We start from the raw sequence: 14,575 nt of genomic DNA, 5'->3' as shown, positions 1-14,575 counted from the left end.
AAATGCGATCCGCGCATCACTGGTCCATTACACAAATGGCAATAAATGTACAAAAAAAAAAAAAAAAAAAAAGCTTTAACAGTCCCGTTAAAAACAAAAATAAAATAAAAAACAAAGTTCAAACTGACATTCAAGCTCCGGTCCCACTTCAATCTGTGAAATCCCATTCACAAAAACAGATGGAATCATTGTAGTGCAAAACTTTACACATTGCAAATCGATGCAGTCGTTCTCTCAGGATACAGTAAACAAGTCCTTTCGTCTCTTTCCATTGGATTACATCTCCGGAGCTGCAGGTGCGAGGCCCGCTGTGTGTTTTGGAGTCTGTAAGAGTTTGTGTTCCTCTGCGTGTTGAGAAGGCGTGGCTGCAGCTTTGGCGTGTACTGGATGTGACAGCCGAACATCCAGGGCGTCATTGTGTTGAGCTAAGGAGTGCAGGCGATAGTGCAGGACAAGATCTTTGAGTGAGCAGTGGACATCGTAGGGCTCAGCAAAGCCGTATCCGTGTGGTGTGCTGTAGATCATACAATGCTTTACTTCTTCATTCACGCTGCAATAAACAAAGAAAAAAAAATATCACATAAAGGGCCATGTGATTAGTCCATGCGCAATATTCCTCTCAAAAGTGATGTCCAGATACTGCTTTTCCAAACTGTTATACTCACACAACAGAGCAGGCGTAGCATCCCTGTTTGCTGCTCTCACGGATCAGGAACGTTCCCGGAGCTTTACCTTGAAGCATCTCCTCCGCCTGCGTCCGGCTCAGTTCGCCAACAAACCAGTATGTCTCATCGTGATGTGGCAAATCTTTCTCGTCTCCCTTCAACACGTACGTGCTGAAAAAAACAAAAGTATTCTCAGCCCATGCTAGTATTTCTGTACTCATTTATACATTTTAAAATGCATTCTTAAATACTGTTTTCCCAAAAAAAACTGACTGAGACTTACTCATCAAGGCTGTCACTTTGTGTCCCCAGCCAGTCATTTATGCGTTTCTGCCGTACGCCTTTGTGATTAAGCCAGCTGCAAGGAGAGGTGTAAAGAAAGGTTTAAATTAAAAGTTAGACAGAATTATGTTCTTTCATGCAATGATTTACCATAGAAAGCACAACGATATTCTGACACTACTTACTTGAGGTACTGGTCTCTGATGTTGCGTAGCTGGATGAGGTCAGGCCGCAAGTTGTTCATCTTCCTGTCCGTCTCTCTGTAGTCCTCCACCTGCGTTCTCAAGTCTTCCTCCAGATGAATTTTACTGTCGTAGATCTCCCCAAGACGACACTTCAGCTTCTCGTAATTTATCAGAAAGCTAACGAGAGGAAGCAAAGGTCTCAGATCTGAATACAGTTCAGTAAACTACATGCGCCCAAATTAAAGACACTTCTGTGACATTTTTCTGGACCCTGACGTAATGAAGTACCTCTCCAGATCTTTGTCGGCTCCGTCGGACTGATTGTTCCTCTCAAACTCCTCTCCGTAACGCTCCTGTTCACGACACTGCTCCTCGAAGATCAGCATTGTCTCATTAAAGGCCTCAATTGCGGTTCGCTTCATCTGGATCTCCTGCGTCACAAAGTATACATCCAATGAGAAGAGACTCAGGAGGCTGGTGAATGTAAATTCTACTGTTCAGAAAACATCTGATATTTTGCACTTAACACGGACACCATCAGAGTTCATCTAAGAAGTTTGTTTTTACCTGCGAGGTCTTTGTGAAAGCTTCATAAAGCCGATCAAACTCCTTTGTCTTCTCTTGATACTGACTGTGAACCTCTTTCAGCTTCCTTCCAGCAGCGTCGACACTGTCCTCGTTCACCTGAGGTCGAAAATTACACTTAAATATGTACAATTCATAATCCTTTCAACAGCATCAGACATCCAACTAACAGTTTGATCCTGACACGTAAATTAATAGCTCTCGCTAACCTGCTGGAAGCGGGACACGGGATGGGTGAGCATTAGGTCCAGTGTGGCGTTGTATTCCACCAACGGATGGTGCTGATAGTACCAGATGAGTTCCACTACTGAGGAGAATGTGAGGGGGTCTGAGAAGCCATACTTCCCATCACGGTGGTAAATCTTGATGAGCTTGTTGTGACCGTCTTTCCTGAGAACGTGAAATGGCAAAGCACAACATAAACACTGAGTGTAAAACAAAGTGTATCCCTGGTTATTCTCGATAGTGCTCTCATGGTTACAATCGCATTCTTCTTCTGCTTACCTTAACGTCAGCGTAAAGTCTCCTTGCAGCTTTGTCGATGCATCCCGCACCATGAAGGAGCCATCGGGTTTGTCTCGGAGCTTCTCGTTCACCTCATCCCTGAGGGAAAATCAGTTGACGGTTAACAGACCTAACATAATATGTTAACAGAAAAAAAAAAATTCAAACAACACATACTCAACACACCTTAGTGAGTATAACAATGATAGCCTGTTTGATCCAGGACTACAGGATGTTAAAGTTAAGATACTTTACCTGGTTACATCTCCCCAGTACCATTCAGCATCCTGCAGCGAATATGCAGGTGGCGAAAGGCAGTTGTTGTTCATAGTGGAGGACACTGGCTTTGTTGACCTGGGGGGAAGAGCTACAAGGCAAAAGCGATAAAAAAAAAAGATAAGAAAATGAAATTCAAAGGACCAGGGTGACAATTTCTTTGAAAGATCTGTGAAAAATTGTGAAGCACTGCAAACAGGACTCCTTCAATGAGGACTTTTGCAATCAAGGATGTGTGTGTGTGTTATGGAAATGCAGCGTTTTCAATATATATATACACACCACCTCCTTCAACCTCCAACACCAAGAACAGCACATACACACGCTGTCACACCCTTGCTGGATGGAGCCTGTCAAAGTCTGAGGACAAGTCCAGGCATGTTTCCAAGAGATATCACACTTGCCAAATCATTACCAAAATCTTAAATGTGGTCAGCACTAAATAAGGAAATGTGGCAGTTAGTCCTCATTTCTGAGGACTCTTAGTGAACAACTATGCGACATTTTTTCTTTTATTATTCCAGAAATTCCCACATGTAGCCGCTCAATTGCATGCAACTCTTGCATAGAAGATTAAAGTCCAGATTCTTAAGTTTGCAGCAGCCTTTGGCGCGGTTCTGCATTGCATGAAAGACATTAAATAAACCCCAAGTTATATTTTCAGCCTTTTGGACCACCCCTCCCATTTAATGATCGCACGCTTACAGATCCTCTTAAGTTTTCCGTCAACCTTGAAGGAATAAAATCTGTGAGTCTGGCCGAAAGATTAAACGCTTTCCTAAAAATGAAAAAGGAGGGCAAACCGCATCAAGAGGAGGTGAAGGGCGATATATTTCACTGCAGGACAAAAGTGCCTTTCATGGGGCAGTTCGGGAGAATACAAGAGCACTCTCAGAGTGGAGAAAATGTGGGTTTCTCTCACCATCCGCTCTCCTCTTTTTCTGACCTTAAAATAAACAAAAGGCAGGTGCAGCAGCACAGTGGCAGGCACAAAACGAAAAGCTGCGGCTCCTGAACTCAGCAAAATTAAATCTGCACACCTCCCCCCCCCCCTTGCCCGTCTACTGCCAAGAAACTCGACTGGCTTCCAAAACCCACATGCGCATACCAGTGCAGACACGAGACACGCAAAAAGTGTGAAATAACATCAATGAGGTCACACCGTAGCCTGGTTTCGCACTGTGTCCAATTCAGAAAGCGCAAAATAAGTCTACGATCACCAAACAAGAGGTGTCACTCAAACATATTCAAGACAGACGTTACAGGAACAACACACGCATCTGTATTCTTCTTCTGGTGTGTCAGTAATACCAATTTCATTTTCATTATTCTGCAATTATCAATAATGATCTGAAACTATTTCATTCATGGCTGCCAACATAAGGGTGCATTTTTTCAATAGCTAACCACACAATAATTTAGCCTGGTCGACGACATTAGCAGGACTGAAACGCCGAAATACAAAACAGCGCCGAGGTCAAATGCCAAAGGAAAATAAAAAACGAACTGTTCATGAGTTACCGGAGTTTAGTCATGAGACGAGCTGTCTAGTCTGCTTGCCTCTAGCCTACTTTCAGAGCTAGCACACAAATTAACCACGGCTGGCTGCAGAGGAGAACAAAGCGGTCGTTTCATGCGGCGCTCATTAACGCACACTCGACTATATTGGCTACAAAATGCACTCTTTACACTGTCATACACTTTGAGTAAATCTGTTGGCTTATGAGGAGATGCAAAAAACGCCATGCATTTCTGTTATACACAGGTGCTGGGACAAAAGAAAAGAGGCAAGCCACTGCTCCCGGTCTACCGAAAGGTATTACGTAATTGGCAAGTGAATTGCGCTATGCATGCCTGGGCAATGCCACTGGGGGAGCGCAGCACGTAAGACCTGGCCATCTCAACATTTGACCAACACCTGCACAGCATTTTGTCAGATGTCAGCTTTATTATAGACATAACACAAGATGATGGCAGCAAAAGAAGAAAGCAGAAAACGGATAAAACGTTTTCCGACCCCACGCAGAACAGACAATGGCTGCCTTTTAACCCTAACTTACCTGGTGGTGTTTGATCCATCTCGATGTAGAATAAACCTTCGGGAGGATAAACCATTCCTGTTCCAAAAGAGTAGTCCAGGTTGTTGTCTTTGAGCGTATTTTTTAATGCACGTTTGCCGTAAATGAACCTAATTTAGGTTACTTCAGTGCAGTCGCAGACACCACGTCCTACATAGATATGGTCACAAAGGAAAACTGCGATTCCGAGTCCGTAAAATCTCTCCAAGTCCAAATGTCTTTTCTTAACATAGCCTGTCTAACTGGGGCATTTTTTCAGAGAGACAGATTGTCTGTTCATGCCTTCTCGCTGTGCGGCGCAGCTCTACTTCACTTCGTCCTGCAAGCGGAGCGACTTTAAAGGGCTGTTCGTAACATCATCTTGGCGCGGTCCAGCTCGCTGCTACAGTAGGGGTTTTCTTTTTCCTGCAGTATTCGTTGTCACGCAAAGCACACCCAGTCACGTTTCTGTCACATAGTTACATACAAACGAGCATTGTAAAGTATAATCTGAAAAGTAATATCTTATTTGGTGCTTTTCGCGTGCAAATACATTGTGTATACCACATCAGTAACCTCTAAAATGTAATGGTACATTCCGGACCGTTTCATTCAACTCTCCCCAAGCAGCACTGTAACAGCTGAAAAATTCCTTTCAGGGCATGAATGGAAAAGAAAAACCTAGTCTATTGTCTTAATGATAAAATAAGAGCATGATCTAATTTATAGCTGATATTTTATATATTAGGCATTAAAACAAATTCAAGCATCCCCTACCTCCTTAGGTTTTGCCCTAATTTACTGGTGAGAGAATATATTGCAATGAAATGACATCATGCTATGGCTTTCATGATAATTAAACGGTCCTCAGCTGTTTGGCATCCAGAGAGCATAAGGCATAAACCCTTTTGTCTGAGAGGTGACAAAGTGGCCTGCCCATTTGGCAAGTGTGTATTATAATCTTGTTCAGCTTGTCAAACACGTTCGGCAGCAAAAATGGCATCTTGATTGTCGGCACTCTTATTGCTGTTGAAGACACCATAGAAAATAGCAGGTGTGTTAACACATGCACTTATTAGTGACTTGAAAATAAATGTAGGGCAGAAAGAATTGATTGTTTTCTGATGAGACATTCTGCTGTTTTTATCTTTCTATCAGGATTATTTAATGCTCATGTGTTCGTGTTGGATGAATACATGCATTGTTGTTTATTCATTACACAGAATGGCATTGTGCTATAAATTTAAACAAACAGAGCCTCTTATACCAGCTGATATTAGTGGCTGCAGGGAGAGTGAAACAAGGCCTGTATGGTCAGAGCTCTGTCTCTGTTGTTTATGGCTGGTCCCCTTTTGACCCAAGGACAGACTGTCAGGGAGGTAAATGCCTCCAGCATTCTTTTTTCCCATCAGTAAGACGATTCTTTCCTGTGTCCAGTCAGTGGTCACGAAACATCCTAAACGAACTGCTATGGTGGAGCATGTTATAGTATGAGAGCTCGTATGGATGCTGCACTCACAGACATAAATGAAGGGACACTCGAGTACACGTGGGTATTTCACACAAACACATACAGAGTTTACTGACAGTTTTTGGAGAAAAAAAATATATTTATACACACAAATAGTAGATTTTGGCAGCTTTCTCTTAGACACTGTGTTCAGCATTTGATAGGTGTGTAATTGCATGGGTCTGTGTGGAAGACACACTCTGAAAGTGCTCGTGTGTCTGTATATGTTGGTGCAATGTATGAGCATTTGCTTGTTTGTTATCCATGCGTTCCCACTTAAAAAAAACCTTGAAGCCTGTCATGACATGCTACTTGGCTTGTGCCCCCCCCCTTAACTTCTGGGTCTGACCCCTGTTACACATTACACTTCCACCATCCCCTTGAGACAGAGCAGCACTCGTGCTCTAGACATGTCATTGGGGCACCGTGAGGCATGGGCCCAATGAGCTCAGGTCTTTAGACTGTGTTTTTTGATATGTAGCCTTTATGATCGGCACTAGAAAAAGCTGGAGTATTTAAGGTGTGCCGTGCATTTGTGTTGTGTGTGTGTGTAGTAGCCAGGGCAGGGAAGGGCTGACTTGCAGGATAAACCTTCAGGCTTTGCACCCCAGATCCAGGCAGTCCTGATGGGATCAGTGAAGGCTAATCGTAAGATTACGGGATAGGCTGATATGGCAAGCCTGCCAGCTGCCTGTTAGCTGATGTGACTCATCTTGATATCCACTACCGCAATATGCCACCGGACTGTGGGAGTGCTGGGAAACACTGCATGAGTTTTAAATTAATAGACAGATGTTTCTCTCTGCTAAATGCAGATAACAGTTAAACTCTAATTCTGTTAGATTTACATTTTTGACACTGATATGATGAAGAATGACTACAAAGGGACTATTAAAGGCAGCAAATGTCAAAGGTGTTAGAGACGTTATAGTTTGGTCAAAAACACACATGTAAGAACGGGATTACCGGTAGTTGTTGTGTGCCAGAGGTCAGTGTGGTTAAGTATGTTTTGCATGAACTCTGGTGAAATTACGGAAAGAGCTTTGATCATCATATTTAAGTGTGTTAAAAGTGTCTATGATGTGCCTCCTGCTGTCTTTCACTTAGCCACACTAAGTCACAACAGCCAGTATGTGTAGAATCAGTGGAATAATCTTGTGGCTTTTTAGAGCAATGCTTATTTAGACTTAGTTCACTGAGTATGTCAAGGAATATTATTATTATTATTATTTATTTTCCATTGCAGTGCAATGTAGGACACATTTTATCAGGATTTGTTTTATTTGTTGTCAGTGAGAAAAAGACTCAAAGACACAACACGGAGAAACCATGTCCAGGATTAGTTCAGTTCACCAATGTAGGTATCTGTGTCATGGTCTCGCATTGTAGCTTTGGGTGAATGGCACATCTCTCAAATCTTCTGTACTGCAGTGTGCTGCTATTCACAACCATTGAAGGGATGCATAATGGTCTTGGCAGGCCATTCGATATTCACCATGGAGAGACTGTGGGGTTTCCCTGAGCGGCGGCCAGAACCAGCACACAAAGCACGCAGTAGTCCTGCCAGAGGCAACTCAACTGTGGGCAGAGTGTAGGGCGGCTATGGTCTGGCCCCCAGGACCCTGCCATTGTGGAAATGTAAGTGGGGACAGTGTCTGAACGGCTTGAGTTGGAACAGAAAACTTTGGATGACCAAAACTATGAGCTTCAAATAGCTGGGCCCTGGGAAACATAGCTTGTTCTTTTAAGGAGGTCAAAGAGAAGCCAAAAAGAGGAGAGAAAAAAAAACAGAAAGTGTTTGGAGGAGAGGATGTTAAATTTGAGGCTACTATACTGCCTGTACCATTTTTCCAAATGCTCCAGTGTCTGTCTGTCTCTCTGTCAGTCAAGACCTGCCCTCTCCATCTCTTTCTCCATCCTCAGTATTAGCACACGGTAGTCATACCCACCACTCATCAGTCACTCCACTAAGGCTGACCCTAATCTGACAAACAGAGGTGACAACTGAGGCACTTGTGGCGTGCCACCACATAACCTTTACCAGCTGAGTGTTTGAGTTATGTCGAGGATGATGATCCTGTTGTATCAGCAGCCCCTGTCTCTCCGGAGGCCTTCCCCACCTCCCTGCATAAGTGGTGCGCCAAATAAAGGCCTCACCATGACGAGTGTGAGCAGAGTATTTCCATGAGATGCTGTCAGTTTTTCACACATTGTGTTAGAAGTTATGAATCACAATAGTTTATAGGCCCACAACTAAGGATTATTTTGACCATCAAATAATCATTTGTCAGAAATCACGAAAAATGCCCAGTCCCCAAACTGTCATCTTTGCATTGATTGTTTCAGGACTGGTCATACGTAAATGCTGAAACTGTGCTAAAAACAAAGACTGTATTATTTCTGATTCGGCCAGCCCACCTGCACCCTGAAATCAGGAGATTTTCTACCATGCATCTTCAACTATGAGTCAGCTATGAGTCTTTACTGAGAGAAGTCTTGTGTGTCAGTGAGCAAAGGATTCATGGCTGTATGCTCTGTGATGTTAAGCTAGGAACCTCACTTTCACTCACCCACACATAAGCACACAAACACACAAACACACACCCAAATGCACACACACACAATCCCAGGCTTTCATGCAAAGCAAAATTGAGAAACCAAGACCTTTTTCAAGCTCCTTGGCATTTGCCCCCTTTACATAAAAGCACACTACCCTCTTCGGCTACACAGCCACCACATCAGCACTATAACTCTATTAAGCACAGCTCCAGGACACACTAAGCAACCCATAGCCCACAATAGTATCATTGTCAGAGGGGATTGCAGCCATTGTCGTCCATGCTACAGGATTTATTCCCCTCCTCCCATATTGTGACCTTCACCTCTGACCCCTGCTGCCATATCACATGCTCTGGCAGTGAGAGCCTGCAAGGCTTTATGCCTTCTACGTCTTAAACCTTTACAATGACCCAAGCCTGCTAAGTGGCTTCTTTCCACAGCACCAGTCTTGAGATGATTCAGGTTAGTGTCATTAAGGAGAGAGACGGGAGGGAGGGGTCACAGTACAGAGTTGTGGTTGGACTGATTGACCCTTAGAAAAGGTCAGTTGGAAGGCATGAGAGGAGAGGAGCTGTCTAAATGGCTCTTTTCTCTCCTTTTTCTCCCCCTGGCCAGGGCAGAGACTCTGTATGGTTATTTATGAGCGTGTGGGAGACTGTGAGGGGTTGCAGCGAAACCCACCAGCCCTCTTTGTTGCAAGGGTTGGGGTGGGCTGTGGTGCCTGTCGTTGGTTCGGTTCTGTCATATATACATGCACACACACACACACACACACTATTAAAAACCCCTCCCAGAGCTGCAAGGACAGAGGAAAGGACTGTGTTGCGAGGCAGATTTGGAAAATGAGGTGTGCTTCACACAATAGCTGTCAGCAGTTTGATAGATGCCTCACAGGCATTTAAACCCCATGAAACATCCAGAAACTGGAAGCCACCGACATACACGTCTAAAGTTGGCAGATATGTTACCCCATTTAAATCAGTAAAACATGGGATTTTCCTGTGATACAGTTCAATGATGTGATTATTTACTTTCATGTTACTTTTCTGATTAAGTTCTTCTAATTGACACCCAGATTGCTGATAATTTTTTGTAAAGTTTGTATTAAATATTATATAAAAACATCACTGAACTTAAATCCAAATCCTAAATTTAGTTTTGTTATCTGTGCTTGTTTTCAATATGTGTCCTGCTATATTGTGACACAACCCCAGTCGAACCACTTCTTACAGTAAATGCGTGATATGTGTGTGAGATTGTCTTTGGTCATATATTCCTTATGAATGTGATATTCTAGAGCATAAATTAGTGGTTCCTTCCCAGAATTGCATAAAATCACTGTTCGCACCAGTGCAGCGCTCTGCCAGTGTAACACACACCACCTTCTTTTTTCTTTTTCCTGACAAAGTTAAATTAAGCTTGAATTTCATGCTGAAGTCAAATGGTCATGATGTCATGGTTTGAGGACAGAATGACTCGGTTTGTCTGTTGACTGAGAAGGCCTATTCTTGCATGTTTGGGTGGGAGCATAGCATATAATTGCAGAGCGGGATAGCGTGAGGGGATGGGGGAGGGAGAGAGTTAGCACGCAACATGAGTTTTGGCCCACAGTTGCTGGTGTGGGTGCCAAACTTGTCCAGGCTGCTGTGTATATCTGTGCGCGAGGCTAGTTTCTGCTCTGCCTAGAGCCTCGCACTCTTCCAAGACACATCTTTCATTTGCACACGCTGAATAGCTTAGGGGAGCCCAGGGCAGTTTGGACTGGGGATGGATCTGGCTTTTTGGACTTTATAGGGGATGTTGGGTGGCTGCCTGGCTGTGTGTATGTGTGTGTGTGTGTGTGTGTGTGTGTGTGCGTGCGTGTGTGTGCATATGTGTGCACGTAGCAAAATTTTTCTGAGTGTCACTTTTCAGTAAGAACCATTGCATTGTTTAGTTGTCAAGTTAGTTGTTAGGGAGCAACCAAACCACTGTACACGTGTTGCAGCCATTTGAGGATTACGCTGATCCAAAATCTGACAGTAAAGGAAGAGAATGGAAAGCATTGTGTGCCTTTTCATATCCTCTCAGTGGGAGGTAGAAAGGCAAGACCACCAGACCTGGGCTGGTGGTGGTGGGTGTTAAATGGGGATGTGAGCTCTCAACAGATGGACAGCCAGGCTCTGTGTATTTAGAGAGATCATATGGGATAACCTTGCAAAGACAGATTGACATTTTGCTGACAAAACAAACCACCCATGTCATGCACGCAAGTAGTTCCCTTCTCTTTTTGCCTTCACACACATGCTCGTATACTCTTCGTATACGGGCGCACAAATACTTAGAGTGCTAGTTGCTTACCTAGGACTTAAGGAACTTATTTCCGCATGTGTTAAGCACTCACTTAGGAGCCATAACAATAAGAGGACAGGACAAAAGAATCTAGGATTACACAACTCCTGCACAAACAATAGCAGCATCAATGACCTGTGTAAATGAGACAACCTTGAGCCACGAGGGGAACGAGTTAACTCATTTTCTGCGTCATGCATCAGGATTTACCTTGATGCTTTAAAGCCTTAGGTTGGGACGTATATCCCAGAAGGTTAAGCACGTCATCATCTGTTTAGCTTTACTTTGTACCCTCATTTTCTGCAGTAAGAGACTACTTCTGAAAAGATCAAGTGTTATATATCAGCAGCATGTTAAAATAGATTTTTGTTATAGTGTGCTTGAATTTCCCTCTGGATCAATAAAGTATCTATCTATCTATCTATCTATCTATCTGTAACTTCATGAATCTGTTATGTTGAATTTATATTATAGATGAGATTCTATATACCCTTTTTTTTGTCCTCTGGTCTAGACAAAATATTTCTCATGAGATGTGTCATGTGTCATGAGAACAAAACTTTGTCTTACATGAAAGTACAGCAAAAATGTGATTGAGGACATCAAGACTAATTCTGCTCTGTTCCCTGAAATCTTAAATCCTCTCTGCAACAATCTGAAGGCACAGTGGAGGGTTTATGGCACACAAACTCCCTCCCACACAAACTACTAATTTACATTTTTAATACAGCTTGTAATAATGCTGTGTTCCAAAATACTGATTACATCTGTGACCTTTTCACCACACAGTCAATCTCAGGACAAGAAATTCTGAGTGAGAGACAGCTTTACTGTAAACCCACTGACTGCACAGGCTAAAATAGTCGTGGTGACCCAAGAGAAACTTTGCTTTCTCTTTTTTTGTACAGAATTAAAGTCAAATTTGAATAAGCTATATTGGCATGACCATAGTTAAATATAGCATAAATAAATTCAATAACAAACATCATATAGTTTGACATTTGGATGTAGCTGTAATGCTGAGAACCACTGAAGAAACAGTCAAAATGAAAATCTCTGTTGTTGCACATTGGCACAGTTTAATGAAGAAAGTAATTAGAGGCAGAATTAGGCTTAGAAAGTCCAATTTTCTTACCATTTTTAACAGCCTACTTTGTGTTATGGCCTGTGGTACATATGTGGGACAGCTGTGTTTGTCTGTGTAGACCCAGTGACGATGTTTCCCCTATAGAGTGGATAGTTTGCCTGGAATTTGAACAGAGTTATTAAAAGGGTTACAGAGCGTGTGAGATGCGATGTAGCATGTTGCTTTTTCATAAAGTTCACGGAGTCACAAGAGACAGATTCAACAAGAGAAGGATTTAGGCACAGTGGCAATGCTTTTAGCTAAAGGCTAACACCAGAATTCTAACATGCTCACAATCACAATGCTAATAACAGATACAAAGTAAGTATTATGTTTGCCATGTTAAACATCTCAGTCAAGAATGTTAGCATACTAACATTTGCTAATTAGAACTTAAATCATGCAGCAGAAACTGATGAGAGTGTAACCTATGAAAAATCATTATAATTTATCCATAGGGGGACATCAATGTCTGCATATTTCATAGCAACACATCCAAAAGTTATCAAGCTAAAAGCCAAAAATGTCACCCTGAAGGTTGAGGAAAAGTCCAAGAATCCTGAATGTCTGAGGGATTCTTCCTCTGGGGACTATCAATGTCTGTTTCTAATTTCAGGTCAAACTGAATAATTGTTACCATGAAAACTGCTGAAGGCATTCATGTTCCCTTCAGGATGAGTTATGACAACTTGGTGATCCCTTGGCTTTTCGTATACTGTCATCACGTCAAAAACTAACATTCCCACCAGTCTCAGTTGTACTTGTTTGTGCTTAATGTTAGTCATGTTACCACGTACATAGAAAGCATACACATCCACATCTTAAACATCTGCATTTTATCATTGTCACTGTGAGCATGTTAGCACACGGATCTTGAAATATCTAGAACTCAGCATTCACTCACGGTATTGAGTGCATAAATTGAAATAAAAAATATCTGCTAATAAATGAGCTTATTAGTTTAGTTAATTACATTGTTAAGATTACTCGTTAAGTTAAAAATATCATAATGAAATTTGATGGGATATCAGGCAGCCTGAATGCGCTCATCAAGACTAAAATGAGCTTAGTGAGTGGATTCAATCCTGTTTGATCATCTAACGAGGATAGAACGCCGTGCCTGAAGGTCGGGTGACTCTTAAGCTTGTATGACCACTTTTCTTTGGCAGTAATGCCTGTCAGAGACAGTTAGCTTTTCTCAACCCTGAAAATGTCAGAAGGTAAACAGGCCACTAACATCAGAGATGTAGTAGTGTAATAGCATGTGGGACATGGAGAGAGACGGCCAGATAAACAAACAGACTGGTAGGCAGGCAGGGAGGCAAACACACAGTTGTGACAAAGGAATCTTTATCATCACATGGTCATGAAGTTTATGTCTAACCCTTCTCAGTTTGATTACACTCATCATGCTTGAATTTATGTTAGCCACAGAGATTCTTACTTGGGCTATTTTTGTTAAAGGCCATTGCTTGGGCTTGTCTCTGGCAGTCCAGCTCTCTCCAGCTCTCTTTTGTCCACACACACACACACACACACACACACACACACACACACACACACTCCTCTCCCTTTCTCTGTCCTTCCCTCCACACTGCACTACCCACATTGCGACACTCAGTTTTCCATGGCTTCTCATTCCCGAGTGCTCTGCAAACTAAGTAAATGAACGACACAATCCGGAAATAGTGTTCCAGCCGGAGATGGTGGGAAGGAAAATCCCTTGACTAATGCTGGCAGGAGGGTGGGAGAGAGAGAGAGAGAGAGAGAGAGAGAGAGAGAGGGAAAAAGTACTGGGGCCATTCACACTTGATTCGAAGCTTGCTCCTCTCGCCTAAACTCTAAAGAATCTTGACTCCTTATGTAATTTTACTGTTTGTAAACTGAACCGGTCAGGAGAAACACAGCTCTGTTTGGTTTTCTTCAGGGAGATAGTGCACATGTGCGCTGCCATAACAACATTACGAGAGAGCATGTTGGTAGTTTCATGACGTGGTAGTAGAGGTTAACTTGTCTTTAGCATGAGAGGTCAAAGGTTAGTATTAAAAAGTGCCAGATGTCTCTGAGAAGGCTGGTGTGCAGCAGAGGTGCACAAGGCGCTGGGTAAATGTTGTCAGGACTGGCTCAGAGTTTGGTAGAGAAGGTTAGTGGAGGGGGCAGCAGGTTAAAAGTAGGCTCAACTCTATAACCGGGGGTGTTATCTGGTTATCTCCACAGCTGCCAATCACAATCACACCACAGCGAGACCAATGACAGGGATTAGACAGTGGTTCAGTCACTGAAGTCAGACATGCTCCAGAAATGTTCCAGTTCTCTTGAAAACCTGCAATGGCCTCTCAGTCAGGGTGGTAAAATTTTCCTCCTGCATTTGTCAGAGGATGTGGTTAAATCTCAGCCGACAAGCCTGGGGCTGCATTTGTGAAGCAACAGTGTAACATTGGCCATTATAGATCTGTATAATTAAGCCCTGGTATGATTTTAAAAGAGGTACATGT

At 42.8% G+C, this 14,575-nt stretch overlaps 1 protein-coding gene across 2 annotated transcripts; it reads right to left on the bottom strand.

The window, feature by feature from the left end:
- Positions 1-80: 80 nt before the first annotated feature.
- LOC124069735 (phosphatidylinositol 3-kinase regulatory subunit gamma-like) lies at positions 81-4,905 on the bottom strand. Of its 2 annotated transcripts, none has more exons than XM_046409142.1 (10): positions 4,558-4,905; positions 2,477-2,588; positions 2,222-2,320; positions 1,927-2,107; positions 1,700-1,816; positions 1,421-1,563; positions 1,133-1,309; positions 949-1,023; positions 666-836; positions 81-550 (listed from the first exon to the last, which is right to left on the bottom strand). In XM_046409142.1, exons 1-10 carry the CDS (start codon positions 4,610-4,612, stop codon positions 277-279), a joined length of 1,404 nt encoding a protein of 467 aa, XP_046265098.1. In that variant the 5' UTR covers positions 4,613-4,905; the 3' UTR covers positions 81-276. The 2 variants fall into 2 exon arrangements, with proteins under 2 accessions (XP_046265098.1, XP_046265099.1); XM_046409143.1 differs by lacking the exon at positions 4,558-4,905 and adding an exon at positions 4,019-4,264.
- Positions 4,906-14,575: the final 9,670 nt, after the last annotated feature.

This window comes from Scatophagus argus, chromosome 13, assembly GCF_020382885.2.
Source record: "Scatophagus argus isolate fScaArg1 chromosome 13, fScaArg1.pri, whole genome shotgun sequence".
In the NCBI taxonomy this organism is placed as follows: Eukaryota; Metazoa; Chordata; class Actinopteri; family Scatophagidae; genus Scatophagus; species Scatophagus argus.
The sequence above is the reverse complement of the archived record's forward strand: the minus strand, read 5'-3'. Positions and strand labels throughout refer to the sequence as shown.